At 37.7% G+C, this 15,779-nt stretch overlaps 1 protein-coding gene across 1 annotated transcript in view; it reads right to left on the bottom strand.

Annotated features, from left to right (window-relative positions):
- Fgf12 (fibroblast growth factor 12) overlaps positions 1–12,975 on the bottom strand; it is a 326,815-nt gene extending 313,840 nt beyond the window's left edge. Inside the window, exon 1 of the mRNA XM_026400287.1 lies at positions 12,885–12,975. Within this exon, the coding sequence (XP_026256072.1) occupies positions 12,885–12,975 (91 nt within the window). The remainder of the gene's footprint in view (positions 1–12,884) is intronic.
- Positions 12,976–15,779: the final 2,804 nt, after the last annotated feature.

Below are 15,779 nucleotides of genomic sequence, written 5' to 3'. Positions count from 1 at the left end.
TACCCTTTACATTGAACTTTTATCCAAGTACCAATGACATGACACCAGGGGGTTCTTCCATTCTTCTATCCCTTCCACTCGGCATGTAAAAAACAGACAAAACATTTATTTTAAACCAACTCTTCCTCTCCCAGTTTCTATCATTATTATTACTTGCAAAATGCTTCACTTATGGTAGCTGATTTATAGAGTAACAGGCCCTGAGAAACTGCTTTAGAAACTCTAGGATGATAGTGTACTTGTCTAGCATGCACAAGGCCCCAAATTCAATCCCCAGTATTGAAAGAGAGAAGAACAAAGAAGGAAAGAAAGAAATTATTTTTTTTAAGAGAGAGAATTTTTAATATTTATTTTTTAGTTTTTGGTGGACACAACATCTTTATTTTATTTTTATGTGGTTGTGAGGATCAAACCCAGCACCCCATGCATGCCAGGCAAGCACATTACCGCTTGAGCCACATCCCCAGCCCGAAAGAAAGAAATTCTAATGATCCTTCAAACATCTCTCTGGGATTTCTTCTGCCCCTGCCCTGCCTTTCTTTTTAACTCTATAGACCCTTCTGCCATCTATATCTAGCCTCTCTCTGCCCTTGAAAACAGAGCCCAAAAGCAAATAAGAAGAGGAATTTTGAGAACTTTTAAATATCTTACTGGTTTCTTGTATCTTCTAACAATGAAAATTTCAAATGTGCTCTATGCTTATTTCAATACAAGAGGATAAATGAGAATCAATATAACTGTATTCCCTTTACAAGTATAAGAAATGCTCTATTGTGAAGAGTAACAGCAAATGGATGTGGATAGGGTAGCACTCTGCTCAGTACCCAGGGCCTTCCTTAGCAGCAGAAGAGAGGGTAGCCTAGGAGGTGGTCAAGAACAAAGGAAGCTTTAACTATCTGGACACTATGCTATCCCTCCTCCAATGTCACACCTAAAAAGCTACTCATCCACAGTGATTCATTCTGGAAACATCCAGTAAAGAGACTACAAAGCTAATATCAAGATAACAGCACCCCAGTTGAACCTTAAAAGAATTTTCCTACAAAAATATAATATAATTCATCATTTAATATACAAATGCTTTTATGCTCCTTACAGGTGTCAGGCCCCATGCTGAATACTAGACATCACAGTGTTTTGGGAGATGCTACCCATAAGGAGATAGATACACAGGTAGACAATCTATAGAGACAAATACTAAATATATATGTACACTAACATATATATATACACACACTAACATATATATTTATATATATAAAACACATATAAGATATATGTGTATACATGCATACATGCATACACACATATATGGTGGATTTATACAATTGATTATGTCACCTAAACATAAGTGAATACAAAACAATCATTACAAATTTTTTAAAGTATTTTAACATATACTGATGACCTAATATTGTTTATAAAGTTTATGAATGTTATATAGTATAATACTAGTTTGTAAAAGAGAAAACATATCAAATGTAAGTAATAATTATTTAAGCTAGATAATTTTTATTTTCCTTTTGTTTCTCTGTATATGTTCAGGCTATACAGAATTAATTTGTAGGATTCTACAACTTAATAATGCATAAATAAATATGTACTTTTGGTTAAAGGCAAAAGATTTACAGGATTCAAAGAGAAATCAAAGTATATACACACATATTTTCAAATGAGCAAGACAGTTGAGGCATCTGTGTGTGATAAGAGCAGCATTATCCTTTAAGCATATTATGGGGAGAATCAGTTTTTTGTTTTGGGGGGGTTGTTTTTTTTATATAACTAAGTGGACATTTAAAGCCAAGAAGAGGCCTAGGAGCTTCTCTTCCCACCCCTACCATACCTTTCTCTCCCTCCTAGTACAGGACTAGAAAACTGAATATCCCATGCCATTGTCTCATATCATCCAACATGAACAAATAAAAGTTGTAAATAAAAGGCATGAGTTGTACTTTGTTAACAGCATAAAAAAAGAAGTTGATTGAATAACTATCTTCCTAGAAATTAACCTGAAAAATTTCAAAAATATTTAAATATCTAGATATTTCCTTATATATCTTAACCAGCAAAGAAATTCAAAAGGTCAATACACATGAGACTAGATTTAACACACATCAATTATCAAAGATATACAAAGTTTATGGCTTTTTTCATCTAATAAGTATGCAAAAGGTGCACATGTTGCATAATGAAAAAGGTATACCTCGTAGAAAGAGTGTTAGGAAAATATTCTATGGCTGGCAGAATGTAACTCCCTGGAGGACAAATCAACACCCAAAAGCAAAGGCCAAATGTGGAGGCTATATTTCTCTAATATGTGGAGGCTAATTCACAATAAGGCGGGGGACCCTAGGGAAGAATAGCATTACCTTAGATTAGGTAAAGAGAAGTGATAGGAGGCGTGGGGAGGGGATGTGGGGATAGGAGAGAGAGTAGAATGAAACAGACATTATTACTGTATGTATATATGTGACTTACTGTATGTATATATGTAACTGCATAACCAATATGATTCTGCAACATGCACACTAAGAAAAATGAAATTATACCCCATCTATGTATGATATATCAAATTGCATGAATGCATTCTACTGTTAGGTATAACTAATTAAAACAAATTTTTAAAAACTTTTAAATAAAGAATATTTACTGGCTGGGGCTGTAGCTCAGAGGTAGAGTGCCTGCCTCACATGAATGAGGCACTGGGTTTGATCCTCAGCACCACATAAAAATAAATAAATAAAGATATTGTGTCCATCTACAACATCAGAAGTACTGTCTCTGCCCTTCCACCTGCCCTCCTCCCTCCTTCCCGAGGGAGTGGAAGATCTTACCTGATTGGGAGATGAGGGGAAAGGGAAAGGGTGGCGAGGCTGGACTGGATGCAGATTCTCTCTTTGTACATCTGCCTACCTACAGGCTGGGCACATTCTGAGCTGCTAGGTGGGCACCTAGAGTGGACTTTACAGGTAGATATGGAATCCAAATCTCTCTGACTCACCACAGGGGCTCAACAAGGAAGAGGCTGGAATTTTTGAGCAGGTTGGTCTACTTTATACCCAAACCTTCCCTCTGGTGAGTTGTGTATGACAAGATTTATTATGAGGAGAAAGCTATCTGAGTTTAATCATTCTTTAGTTCAGTTTGGCAGCCATCCAGTAAGAAAGTAAATACACTTAATAGCCACAAAGCTTTGTCTGTTTTCTCAATTATTTTGAACTCAGTCTTAAAGAGGGAGGGGAAAAAGGAGGAGAAAGAAAAGTTATTACTGATAGCCTCCCTACAACCCAGAGCACAAAAACATTTCTACACAAAAAGATGTATCATGACAAAATCTAAAGGTACACAAAAAAGGGTATGAGCTAAGCATTCAGCAATAACAGACTGATAATTTTAATATAGACGTGATATCATCCTATTAAGTAACTTAAACTTATGTTTAGGAGAATTTTATGTAAAATGATATGTTCATCAGTATTTTTAATACGAATTAAGTTTAAAAAACACCAATCATCCATAATTTCCCACATAGTTACACCTTAATTTATACATAATTAAAATCAATATGCACAAATAATTAGGAGCAGCATAAAAAGCAAAAAACTAAAAACAAGAGACTTCGTCCCTTTCATCTAAAAAACATATGCCAAGAAGCTTTACTAACAGTTTCCTTTCATTACTTTTTGAGAAAAAATTTCCAAATATTTCAATATGTGTATCAATTTCCATATTCAGAATAATTGCTTAATCTCATTAGAAAGAAACAAGACAATACTTGTGTAATAACTTTTGCTTAAAAATTCCTATACATAGAATGAAAGGGATTCTATTTGGATTGTGATTTTGTAAGCAGAAATTTTCTTGTTTTATAGAGTTTTTACATTTTTCATAGTTTTCTACTATGACAGAAAAACATATAATCTAAAATATGCATCATTAGTTTTTGTTATGATTATAACACATTTTCATAAAAATTAAAATAATGTAGACATAAAAGTTAAAAAAAGTCTTTTCTCTTTAACCTCACTCTCTAAAGGTCACTGTCTTTCGCAACTTTAAACTCACTCAAATACACACACACAGTCACATAAGCACAGACATTTTAGATGGATCTGGATGCACTTGTAATTTAAAAATTTTCAGGATCAAGCAAATAAATGTTTTAGAAACTATAAATCTTTATCTGGAAAAGCCTTTGATTCCTAATTTGCATTATCTAACTCTAAGGATATTTGCTATTCTACAAATTTCATGAGATTTACATGCCAAAAGACCAAAGGTAGTGATAGATGTCCTCCACTTTCCATTTTGGTAGTTTTATAAAATGCAGCAACAACTTTTCACTCTACTTCTGACCACTTTCAGATACTTTTCAGGCTGTTTATGAATGAAGGATTGTCACCAAATTAGCACAGACCATTATTGTCCCAAATTCCTGATGTCAGTTAATCTTCTGACCTCAACTTTGAGTAGCTGGAACCCTAGGCACACTCACTGCTCCACACAACATGTTATTGACGAAATGCAGAAATGTTTGGGGGCCAGGGGATCATCATGATGGCTTTAAGAATGACTTCATAAAGTCTGTATGTATGCTGCACACCCGCAACTCCACAGAGTCAAGGTCAGACACTGAGCCAACATGGCAATTCACTGGCTCTTAAGTTCCTCCAAGTTAAGCAAATAATTAGTGCCTTAGAAAATGATGCAGCTAGCAACAACCCCTCTCCCCTCAAAAAAAGAGATTCATTTTGTGCCACTAAGTTTTATTTAAAGACCATGCAATCGCATCCCAGCTGGCTTCATTGAAGCAACAACGTGGGCAATCAGTGGCACCAACTGCAATGCTATCGTTTCTATAAACAGTAATGAGTGGAGGGGGTAGGATGGTACTAGAAGCTTATGTACAAACAAGAAAAATCATTTCAGCAAGAAAGATTGTCTTGACAGATTCACAGTCTCTTTCTAATTGTCATCCTAGGAGATTCAAATGCCCTGCGTTTAACGGCATTAGAAGAAATATTCAGACATGACATTTGCAACATTGTGCAAGAAACTAACACAGCATAAAGATAGCAACTGCATACATTAAGTTGAAAAAAAGCAAATTATTTTCATTGTTTTAAGACATTCCACAGAAATTGAAAGAACAAATCCATGAGCACTCCCTGAATATCTTTTTGTAACTCTAGCACCACAGAATAGCACCTTTTAAAGAAGCTGATGTATTATACCTGGCTGTGAATAAATGGATGTGTGGAAGAAGAGGCAGGGCAGACATATAATATAGATAACTAGGCAGGATATCTAAATATGGGCAGTGCTAAGTAGGCCTCAAATGAGTAGTAGAGCAATTTTGTAAAAAAAATGCTTTTTTTATATCTTCATCTTATTTTCATTCAAACACATTCTTCAAGTAAAATGTGCAGAGATATTACTCCCTTCCATTACAGCTCTCATCCTCCACACCTCAGCACTTACTTCCAAACTCCTAGGTGCTTTTCACACTCAGGGAAATTTAAAAGAATCCTAAGGTGAGATCCTTACTCCTTCCTTCAGGTGACTCTTATCATGGTACATTAAATCGGGTCCAGGTTTGTTGAGCTGTATAATCTGAGGCTGCCAATTTTTTTTTTTTTTTTTTTTTACTTTGGGAATGTATCTTATCCCGCCTGGTATTAAACATTTTACTTGTAAGTATATATGTCCTTTCGGGGTCTCTTCTGCATAACACAGAACCTAGCATGTAATAGGTCCTCAAGGATTATCTGCAGAATGGAAGCATGAGCATGGCAACTCCTGCAGCCAGATAGCATTGCTATAGCCCTATACCCTTGGAAGGAGAGGACAGAAGGAAGGGAGCACTGCCTTTTAGGCAGGGTCAGCTGGTATACATCAAGTATGCTAGACTTTGGGAAAAATCTGACTTCTTTTCCCTCTTCTGTATTAATGCAGAGCAAGGCAAGTGCATTGCTGGTCCATGACCCAGGTGGAAGCACTGAGCCATTCCTTTCACCATAAAGTGCTGCCCTGATTTTCTTCCCAGTGCATACATTTGGAGAAGTAAAGGAGTGTTTGCTTGCATTTTTCTTTGCTTGGAAAAACTGCAATAGTGATGAAAATTACCACATTGTCACTGCTTTTCAGGCACCATAAATAATTCTTCTTTTCCCAGATATAATCAGGGGCATCAAAAGGTAATTTGCACATTTCAGAGTGAGTAGAGAAGAGTAACTGAGTCCTTAAGAGTCTTACACTTAAATCACAACTTTGAGAGGATCATCACAAAGTATGTAGAGATTCGTTTCATCTTTGGTAAAGAGGGAGGTATCACTTGAGGAATAATGCAAACTAAGGACATATAATAAATTACTAGAAGGGTGATAACAAAATTTCATACTTTGTATGCTAAATTGATTATTAAAAGACATGAGCAAAACCAACACATTATTCATTGTATACCCAGACAATATCATAAAAATGTTGAAATGTTTTTCAGTGAAAAGAATCATAAATGTTACCCAATAACTCTCCATTAAATGTTACCATTTTATCATTTTAAACATCAGAGCCTTATAGTAATCAGAATAGACTGGATAATAGACTACTTTAAAATTTAAAGTTACTTACAAAAAATAGGTTTTAACTTCTCATCTGAACTAGGTGTCCATCGTGTGATGGGGCTCTTTGCATTACAGACACCCAGGAACACAGGCTAACAGAGTAACCACTACCTTGAACTTGAGCAGCAGCAGCAAAGAACTTGAAGTGAACCGTGCTCTGGGCTATTAAAGCTTCCACAGGGAAGCATGTCACTTCTGCTCACATTTCACTTGCCAAGGCAAATCATTCAGCCACATCTAACTTCAAGGAAATGGGATAGTGCTGTCTACAATGTGCCCAAAAGGAGAACCTAAAATGCTGGCTGAAAAGTGTTAAATAATAACTCTACAAGGAGGAAGTGAGCAATCTGGTTTTTAAAATGGTCAGAAGACACCTCACCAAAGAAAATACACATATGGCAAGACAGAATATTAAAAGATGTTCAATAATGATATACTGCTTAGGAATCACAAATGAAAACAATGTGATACCACCACATGCCTATCAGAATACCTAAAATCCACAACATCAAATTCTAGCAAGGATGTAGGGCACCAAAAACTTACATTCATTACTCTAGAAAATCAAAATGGTACTGCTACTTTGAAAGACAGTTTGACAGTTTCTTACAAAACTAAACATACTTTTACTGCATAATTCAACAATGATGCCCCTTGATATTTACCCAATAGATGAAAATTAATGTTCACACAAAATCATGCAAATTGATGTTTCTAGTAACTTCATAATTTCCCAAACTTGAAACAACCAAGATGTCCTTCAGTAGGTGAATGCATAAATAAGTTGCAGTGTATCCACACAATGGAATATTATTCAATGCTAGAAATGAACTATCAAGGCATGAAGACATATGGATGGAAATTGAATGCATATTATCAAGTTAAAGAGCTCAGAATAAAAAGACTAAGCACCTTATTATTTCCACTATATGATATTCTATAAAAGGTAAAACTATGAAAACAAAAAATAAAAATTAATGTTTTGTTTATGGGTTGTGGAGAGAGAGGAATGAATATGTACAGGATTTCTAGGACAGTTAAAATATTCTATATGATACTATAATGGTAGGTCCGCATGGCATTATGTATTTGTTCAAATCCATAGAGTTCACCATTGTAAATGCTAATATAAACTAAGGACTTTGGGTGATAATGATGTGTCAATGTAGGTGCATTAATTTATGAAGGATAAATAAATCTCTCTGCTAGAGAGATTCCAGTTTTATGGGTTGTCTCTGTACCTTCTTCTCAATTTTATTAAACTAAAAAGAGTAAGTCTATATAGAAGTTCTGGTGATTATTACATCTACAAATAGTAACAAAGTGCTTTTTAAAACTACTATAAGACAAAACAATAATGAATGCCAACTTCTTGAATTTTCTGACATTCACATTAAAAATCTCATTTAAACAGCAAAAAAAAATCTTGAAAATAAAATCTATATGAAATTTATGAAAAAATACATATTAAATAACATATTCATTTTAGATATTGAAGTATCATTAAAATAGTGAAGAATTTTAAGCTGATGGCATAAAATCCAGCTCAAAAATTTCTACAATAAAGATAATTATTATGACTAAATCATCAATAATCTTTCAATAAAATTTCTAAGACTGGATAACTGAAGACACTTCCATATAAAAATCAATCATGTTTAAAAATTAAAACAATGTAAACAACTGAGTACCTGTCATCCAAAGATGGACTTTGTAATTTGGTTTTTGGTGGGGTTTTTTGTTTTGTTTTGTTTTGTTTTTTGAGGAGGATACTGGGGATTGAACTCAGGGGCACTCGACCACAGAACCACATCCCCAGCCCTATTTTATATTTTATTTAGAGATAAGGTCTCACTGAGTTGCTTAGTGCTTCCCTTTTGCAGAGGCTGGCTTTGAACTTATGATCCTCCTGCCTCAGCCTCCTAAGCCACTGGGATTACAGGCCTAGGCCACTGTGCTGGGCTATAATTTATCTTTTGATTTGGTCAATTTCTAAAGCCTGCATTTGAATCTAAAACTATCCTCAATTAATAAATGTGTTATTTTCCTTTACCCAAATTTTAGGAGGCATCTGTCAACTATCTTTGAAGAAAATTCAAAGAGATTAAAAAGTGGTATGGAAACTTATAGATAAAGGTAGAGTGGAGCTTTACACAATTGTTTAATGCTCATAATATCGTATCTTGGAAAATAACCTTACACACACAACAACCACTTTGAAAGCAAATATCCTTCCTTGAATTATTTCACTGTCCTGGTGAAAACTCAGGGCCTTCACCACTAACATATGCAAGTATCTGAGGCAACCTGGCTGTACTTTGGCAGTTTTCATCCAGATACCCATGCTACACTTGAAAATAGTGGTGTTGCTGTATTTTTGTTATGGTTTTCTGTAGAATTAGTTGATGAGTTATTTATGCCCAGAGTTTTTAAATTCCACATCCAGGAAACATTGTGATTGTTTAGTTTTATCTGCTAAACATCTAATAATCTTTCATGCAGCCAAGCACAGAAACCCCTACCTGAATATCACAGAGGAGTCACAACTATACACAGAAGAGGGGTGATTTTTCTTTAAAAACTTAAAAGTAATAGCACAAGCAAGGAAGCACATACACACACACACACACCCGCACACTTATGTTTCTACTATTATAGGAACCTACTGGTGTCTTTGAGGTAAGGAACTAACTCAGCTTTCTCAGGAGCCTTGTTGTTAGGTCAGGAAACCCTCTTCTACAACATTTGAATGGCCTCTGAAGTGATCAGAATCCTACAACCTTAACCTCTTTGATGGACAGCTTCTACTTCCCCCTGACTACATCTTTAAAGTAATGGGAGCAGGCAAGAAAGATCTTGTTTTAACCACTGCTCTTCTCTGAGCTTGTTTCTTTGGAAAGGTCCCACCTCTAGAGAAAAAAGAGGCTTTTTACTTTACTCCCCCTTTGAATAAGAAACTTAGTATTTTATCACATTAATAAATCCCACATGTCCTGAGCAGGACTGTTTAGAATTTTAAACTTCTAATATGTCTTTTAATGAATAGGTTACACATGATTTTTAAAAATTATTTCATTTGGAGAAATGAAAAAAGAAAAGGAAAAAGTGATCATAAGATATTGGAATTTAGTCTTACACAATCAACTTAACAATGCTTGAGACTGTTTTCTGTTTGATATGATATATTATCTTCATCCTACTGAAGGAGAAAGGATTTATAAACTAATAAAATGGATAAACTAGACAAAAAAATTAATTTTTCATAATTCAGAGGATGGACAGGAAGAATAAAATATGTTAATTATACTAAAAAGCTCAAAAGTAATGATTAATTTGTATTTTCTTAGTCCCATTTATTTGATAGAATTTTTTAAAAAATTAAAATTTTTACAGTTCCAAAACTTTAGTTAGTGGCATCTATAAACTTATTTTTTAAAAATTACATCACTTCCTTCCTATGGCCCTCACTTACCTTAACCATAAAATAATGGGGAAGAAGTAGCTGTCATGAAACTCTGTTACCACATGCTGACATTGTTCAAAATATACTGTATTCTTTTCAGACAAATTTTGAAAAGCAAAAATAATTCAGTTTAGCTCTATTTTTATAAATTGGTCCATGAAAAATTTCCTGGTGTCTTTAGTCTAATTTGCATGTGAACATGAGGAATACCAATGTTACATGAAGAACTATTGTGAGGTCATGCCAATGGCACAAGACACATGAAAGAAATCAACTTAAAATAGAACACAATAATGACAATATCTAAAATACACTAAGCATGTTGTGCATGGTAGGCTTAAAGTCCTTAGAGCAGTACCTGGCATAAATTGAGAGCTTGATTAATTTTTTCAACCCATATTTTATTTGCTTATTTTTATGTGGTGCCAAGTACCACATACCCAGTGCCTCTCACATGCTAGGCAAGTGCTCTACCACTGAATCACAACCCTGGCCCCTCAATGAAATTTTTAGCTATTTTTGATTCATTAAACGTTTACAATATATGAGATAGGTACTATGCTCATCATAATTTAGATTTCTGCATAAACTGAGAAACAGCAAAGTCATATTAGTTATATATAATCATAAGGTAAAAATAACCACAATTCGAGTGAAGGTAGTATAATTCCAGAAACAATTACTCAGTAAATAACTAATATTACCTGTCTGTGGAAAAGGTGAGAAAGAATTCTCATCTCCTCTGCTTAGGACTTATCATTTCACAAGAATTCCTCTAGAGAAAGAGTTCCCCAAAACAAAATATATACTCCAGTAGGTAAATATACACATACAAATAAAGCATAACAGTTTTCATAGAATCACATGTTAAAATCAAATGCAAAGTCAGATACAGGAACCAGGGGAGAGCTATCATTATTTTCACTTTTTTTTTCAGATGAAATTGAGTTTCAAAGATTTGTGGTGACTTACTGAGACTGCCTTGTAACTAGATGTCTCTACTGTTAAGTCCCAGGCCTGCTACAACCTATGCTGTCCCATCATAGAAGTCACACTTTCTATTTGGATTTGTTACTATTTTGGAAATTACCCTGCATATGAATTGAACATATTACCTAATTTTATACAAGGAAGTGCCTGGTCTTTATTACACACCATACACACTTAAATATTTTTTACATCTTAGAAACTAGCACAGAAGTTATATTCTATTCACACTTTATTTAATGTAAATCAAGAAAACTGAAACAATATAACATACATCTTTTCTGACACTCTGCAATTTGTATCATGAAAATGTAACACTTCAACATAAAGCCTCTTACTTTAAAATGTAGTGGTATGATATCTTTTAGCACTTACAGATATGGTGGCAAAACAGAAAGACTGTCTAAATATTCTTCTGAATTACACAGAAGTAAGAATTATAAACTTCTAATATGTTTTTTAGTGGATGGGTTCTACATGATTTTTTTTAAAAAAAATATTTCATTTGGAGAAATAAAAAAAAGGAAAAAGTGATCATAAGATCTTGGAATTTAGTCTTACACAGTCTTATTGCTAATTTCTTTTCAAAAGTGTGTTCTCAACATAGAGTTAAATTATCCTTTAAAATAGTTTTAGTCTTCATTCTGACTAGTGGTAACAAGAAAGTCAAAGTTTTAGAAAGGATGAATGAAACCTACATGTATTCTAATCTTTCCAAATATAATTTTCATAGCTCCATAACAGAATGAAAATAGGAACCATTACCAAATGAATCAGATGTCCAAAAATAACATATGAAGAAGTTTCAAACACAAAATCCATTACAATGCGTTTGAATTTTTGAATGTTAAAATTATTCGGGATTTGTAGACCAAAAATATATACCCTCGTAGAAAGAGAGATTTGTTTAGACATAATCAGATACTTTTCCCTCTTCCCTTGCATTCCACCCCTATTTTTAAAAAGAAAATAAAAATTTTAAAAAACGATAATGAATTAACACTTCAAAATTAATATATGATTGCTTTAAAGGGAACTTAACATCTTTAAAAATAGATAATAGAAAAAAAATGCCGTGAAACAATCATTTTGCAAGGCTTCAGCAGAATAGAATCACTTATTTGGCTTTAGTTTGGGGCTTTTAAAATTAAATTTTTAAATTACTTTTCTCACTATTACAAGTCATTCGAGGGTCTAATTTTGTTTCTTCCCCCACCTGAGCCATTCCTGAGGGACCCTTCTGGTTAAGCCCAGGGCTAATTGGGACTCTCCCTGCTTCAGCACCAAGGACAGAAACAGCTAGATCTCCAGAGAAAAGTACCCCCAACTGCCATCAGATGTCTACTTCTCAGACAAAGCAGGAAAAATAAAATACCTGCCTCTCCAGCCACCTGTTTTCAAGTCCCCTCTCTTGTCTAATGCACCGGCAACTTCTTGGAGGAGACACTGAACAACTTCAAGTCTTAAGCTACCCTCGCAAATCACAAGGAGAGAGCCGCGAGAAGTGTGAAAGCAGGTCACTCAAGCACCCCTCAAAAAGGTACCCACGGGTTCCAGTTTAGGCGCTGGGCGACAGCTGCTAGCGCGTTCTATAAAGCGCGGATGACTTCAGAGATGTTAAAGACACACACACACACACACACACACACACACACCACACACCACACACCCGCGGCGGGGCTGGTCCCTCGCCCCTGCAAGGAAACGCCCTCCTTCCATCACTGACGGCGCTGAGCGAAGGAGGGGAGGGAGGCGGAGGAGGATGGGGGTGTTTGCAGTGTTTTAGGGCTGGGGAAAGAAGGTTTGCTCACCACTTGGGCTGTTGCTGGACCTCAGGCTCCTTCCACAGAGACACTGCAGCATATGCACTCCTTTCCTCAGAGAAAGCTCAAGAATCTTCATGGAGAAGCGCGTGTGTGGGGTTCGCCAACTCCCCGCCCACCTCCGCTAATTGTCCAACCAAAAAGCGGCCTCTCTTCGGAAGCCGGGTCCCGAGTCCATGGCGCGCTCGTCGCAGGTGCAGGCTAGCTGGCACATGGGTCGGGAGGGAACCCCCGCTGGAGGAAGGAGCGCGGCGGGCGCTGCGGCCGGAGCAGGATGGGAGGAGGAAGTGCTGCTCCGCCGGGGCCAGCCCTCCCGGGAGCCGGAGGCACTGCCACACCTTAGTGGATCGAACGTGACACACTGGGACTTTCCGAAAGAGGCGGTTCAACTGCGGTCGGGAGGGTGAGGGGACAGGTTCGGAGGAGGACGTCTCCGTGGATGGGTGCCTCCTTTCAGGTGCTGACGCTGGGAAGGACGAGGACCGGGTCCTGTGCTGGTCTCCGCCTTGCGGACCCGGATTTGGGGCACCTCTTCGGCTCCGGCTCTCAGCCCCGATCGTGACCCCTGGGCGCAGGCTGGAGCCTGTGTCCTCGCTGTCCGCGGCACGGGTTGGGCGCAGAGGGGATGGGTCCGCACTGCTAGGCCGGGCAAGCTTGGAAGGCAGGGCTCCCACGGGCTGCTGGTGGAACCAGCGCGGCGCGGCGCGGCGTGGGAATCAGGCGGAAGACCTGGACCCTGGAGGCTGCGGAGCGTCAGAAGCGACTCCAGGGAACTGGGGTGGGTGGGGGTGGGGCGGGGAAGCGAGTTTTCGGATAAGCTCTTGAGTGAGGGCAATGAGAAAGAAAGTATGCCTGGGCGTGGGCGGAGCGCTGATGGGGGCATCTGGACATCTGGGTTTTTGCATGGGGCTCTGTGACCTTGGGTAAGCCACTTACCTCCCTTCGCCTCTCTCCCTAAATCTGGGCTGGGAAGAGGGTGCGAAATAGAGGATTCGCAGCTTCGTCATAGTTTGTCCCATGTCTTCCAGTCTCCTGGAAAAACTTAGTATAGGTGCAGTGGGACGTGGGACCAAAAGGGAAAGCCAGCGTTAGAGAAGGAGAGGCAGTTGTGGCGGGAAATCTGAAAACAATTGCGCTTCACTTTGGCAGGAACATTCTGATAGGCTCTGCCTCTGACGACAGCCCCAATAACCAACAAGTTTCTCCATGACCAAGAAGCATCTCCGTGAGTTTAAGGGTCTGGATACTTCCCTCAGCAGCCACTTTGGCTCTCGTCCTGCAACCGAATTCCCAGAGGCCATCAGTGCCCTTTTGAAAGTGGGATGACTGAAGCATCAAAAGCATGCTGGCATGTGACAGGATGCCACCCTACGTGGAATCTCAGTGCAAAAAGGCAATAGGAGGTTAAGAGCACAGACGCTGGAGATAAGCAGCATAAATTCAAACTCCTAGAGCTGTGTGTGCTCTTGAAGAAATTAATCTCTGTGCCTGAGGGTTTTTTTTTTTTAAATCTTTAAAAAGTGTTAATGATAGCATCTACCTCATACACCCCTTTTAAGGGTTAAAAAAATCTTGTTACAAATAAGTGCTATAATAGTGTTGTCAATTATTATTGTTTAGCCCCCTCCAATAGGGTTTTGAATCACTTTCACCTTCCAGTGAATGCCAGTATCCATACCAGTGTCTAAATTTCTATTTGAACAATCCAGGTGACAAAGAATTTAGCAACTCCCCCAGATAGTTCATTGCACAAAACCTGTTATAGGGTTTACCCTGACATTGAGCCAAAACCTGACTTCATCTTCTTTCCATCTATGGTCTCAGAGCTCCCTATCACTAACTGCTAGGGAGTTCTTTCATACAAGAGAGTAAAAATGGTTATTGACTCTTTCCAACCCTATAGGCTAACCCTCCACAGTTCCTCTGACATTTTCTAAAAGTTGAAGTGATGATTGAAATGCCTGAAAAAAGTTTCTTCTTTTTTTCCTTTCAAAGATAGTAGGAAAACCAGAACATATGGAGCATCCCCTAAGCCCATAGACACCATTTGTTTAGCCCCTGTCAGACTGAGTTCTATGCAGGGCCATTGTGGGTGATTCTAAGACTCAGAAAGCCATGTCCAGGGCTCCCTTCCAACACCCTCTTAGTCCCACTGTTGGGTGGGATCTCCAGACTTCTGTAAGATTCGTGGTCCCTGAAGATCTTATTAAAGCCAAGGCACTATTATCACTGAGGAAGTGCTGAGGCCCCAGGGCAACTCAACCATGGTCTTCATCTTTCTAGTCTCTGCGGGAATTAGTGAGAAACTGGGCTCATCTGGGATTCTACCCATAGAAATTCCCCAGGGAGGGAAAGACAATTAGTAAATGGAAAACATCTAAAAATAGTACTTTGTGCTGCAGCAGAAGACAGGGAGTCTTCTGTAAATCTCTACTGCTCTAGAACCCAGTACCTACAGGCTCTTGCTTTACTTAGAGAAAAGGCTATTCCTTAAAAAGCAGCAAATAAATAGGACGTGGCCTTGGTTCCCTCAATGGAACTTGAGCAAAGGGAGCAGGTCTGCATGCAATTTTAAAGCACACACAACCTCCTGAGTATCAATTTTCATATTTATGATGAGCATCTCTTCCTACCTGGCAAAGCTGTTGCAAGAACTCAATGAGGTGAAACACATGAAAGTGCTTTGCATATTCTGATTATCTTTGCAAGCTACGTAGTTATTACCATCTTCCCTGGGTTTCAGGAACTGGACCACTAAGGTCTAACTCAGTGGCTCTTCTACTTGATTATACAGTGTATATAAGAGTGGATCTTCTGATTCCTCTCAGAAGACAGGGCAGGGAAATCAATTCAGTCACAATTAATATTCAAATAGCCTGCTAT

This window comes from Urocitellus parryii, chromosome 2 (assembly GCF_045843805.1).
Source record: "Urocitellus parryii isolate mUroPar1 chromosome 2, mUroPar1.hap1, whole genome shotgun sequence".
Taxonomy (NCBI): domain Eukaryota; kingdom Metazoa; phylum Chordata; class Mammalia; order Rodentia; family Sciuridae; genus Urocitellus; species Urocitellus parryii.
Note: the sequence above shows the minus strand (reverse complement) of the source record. Positions and strands in the feature narration are given on the sequence as shown.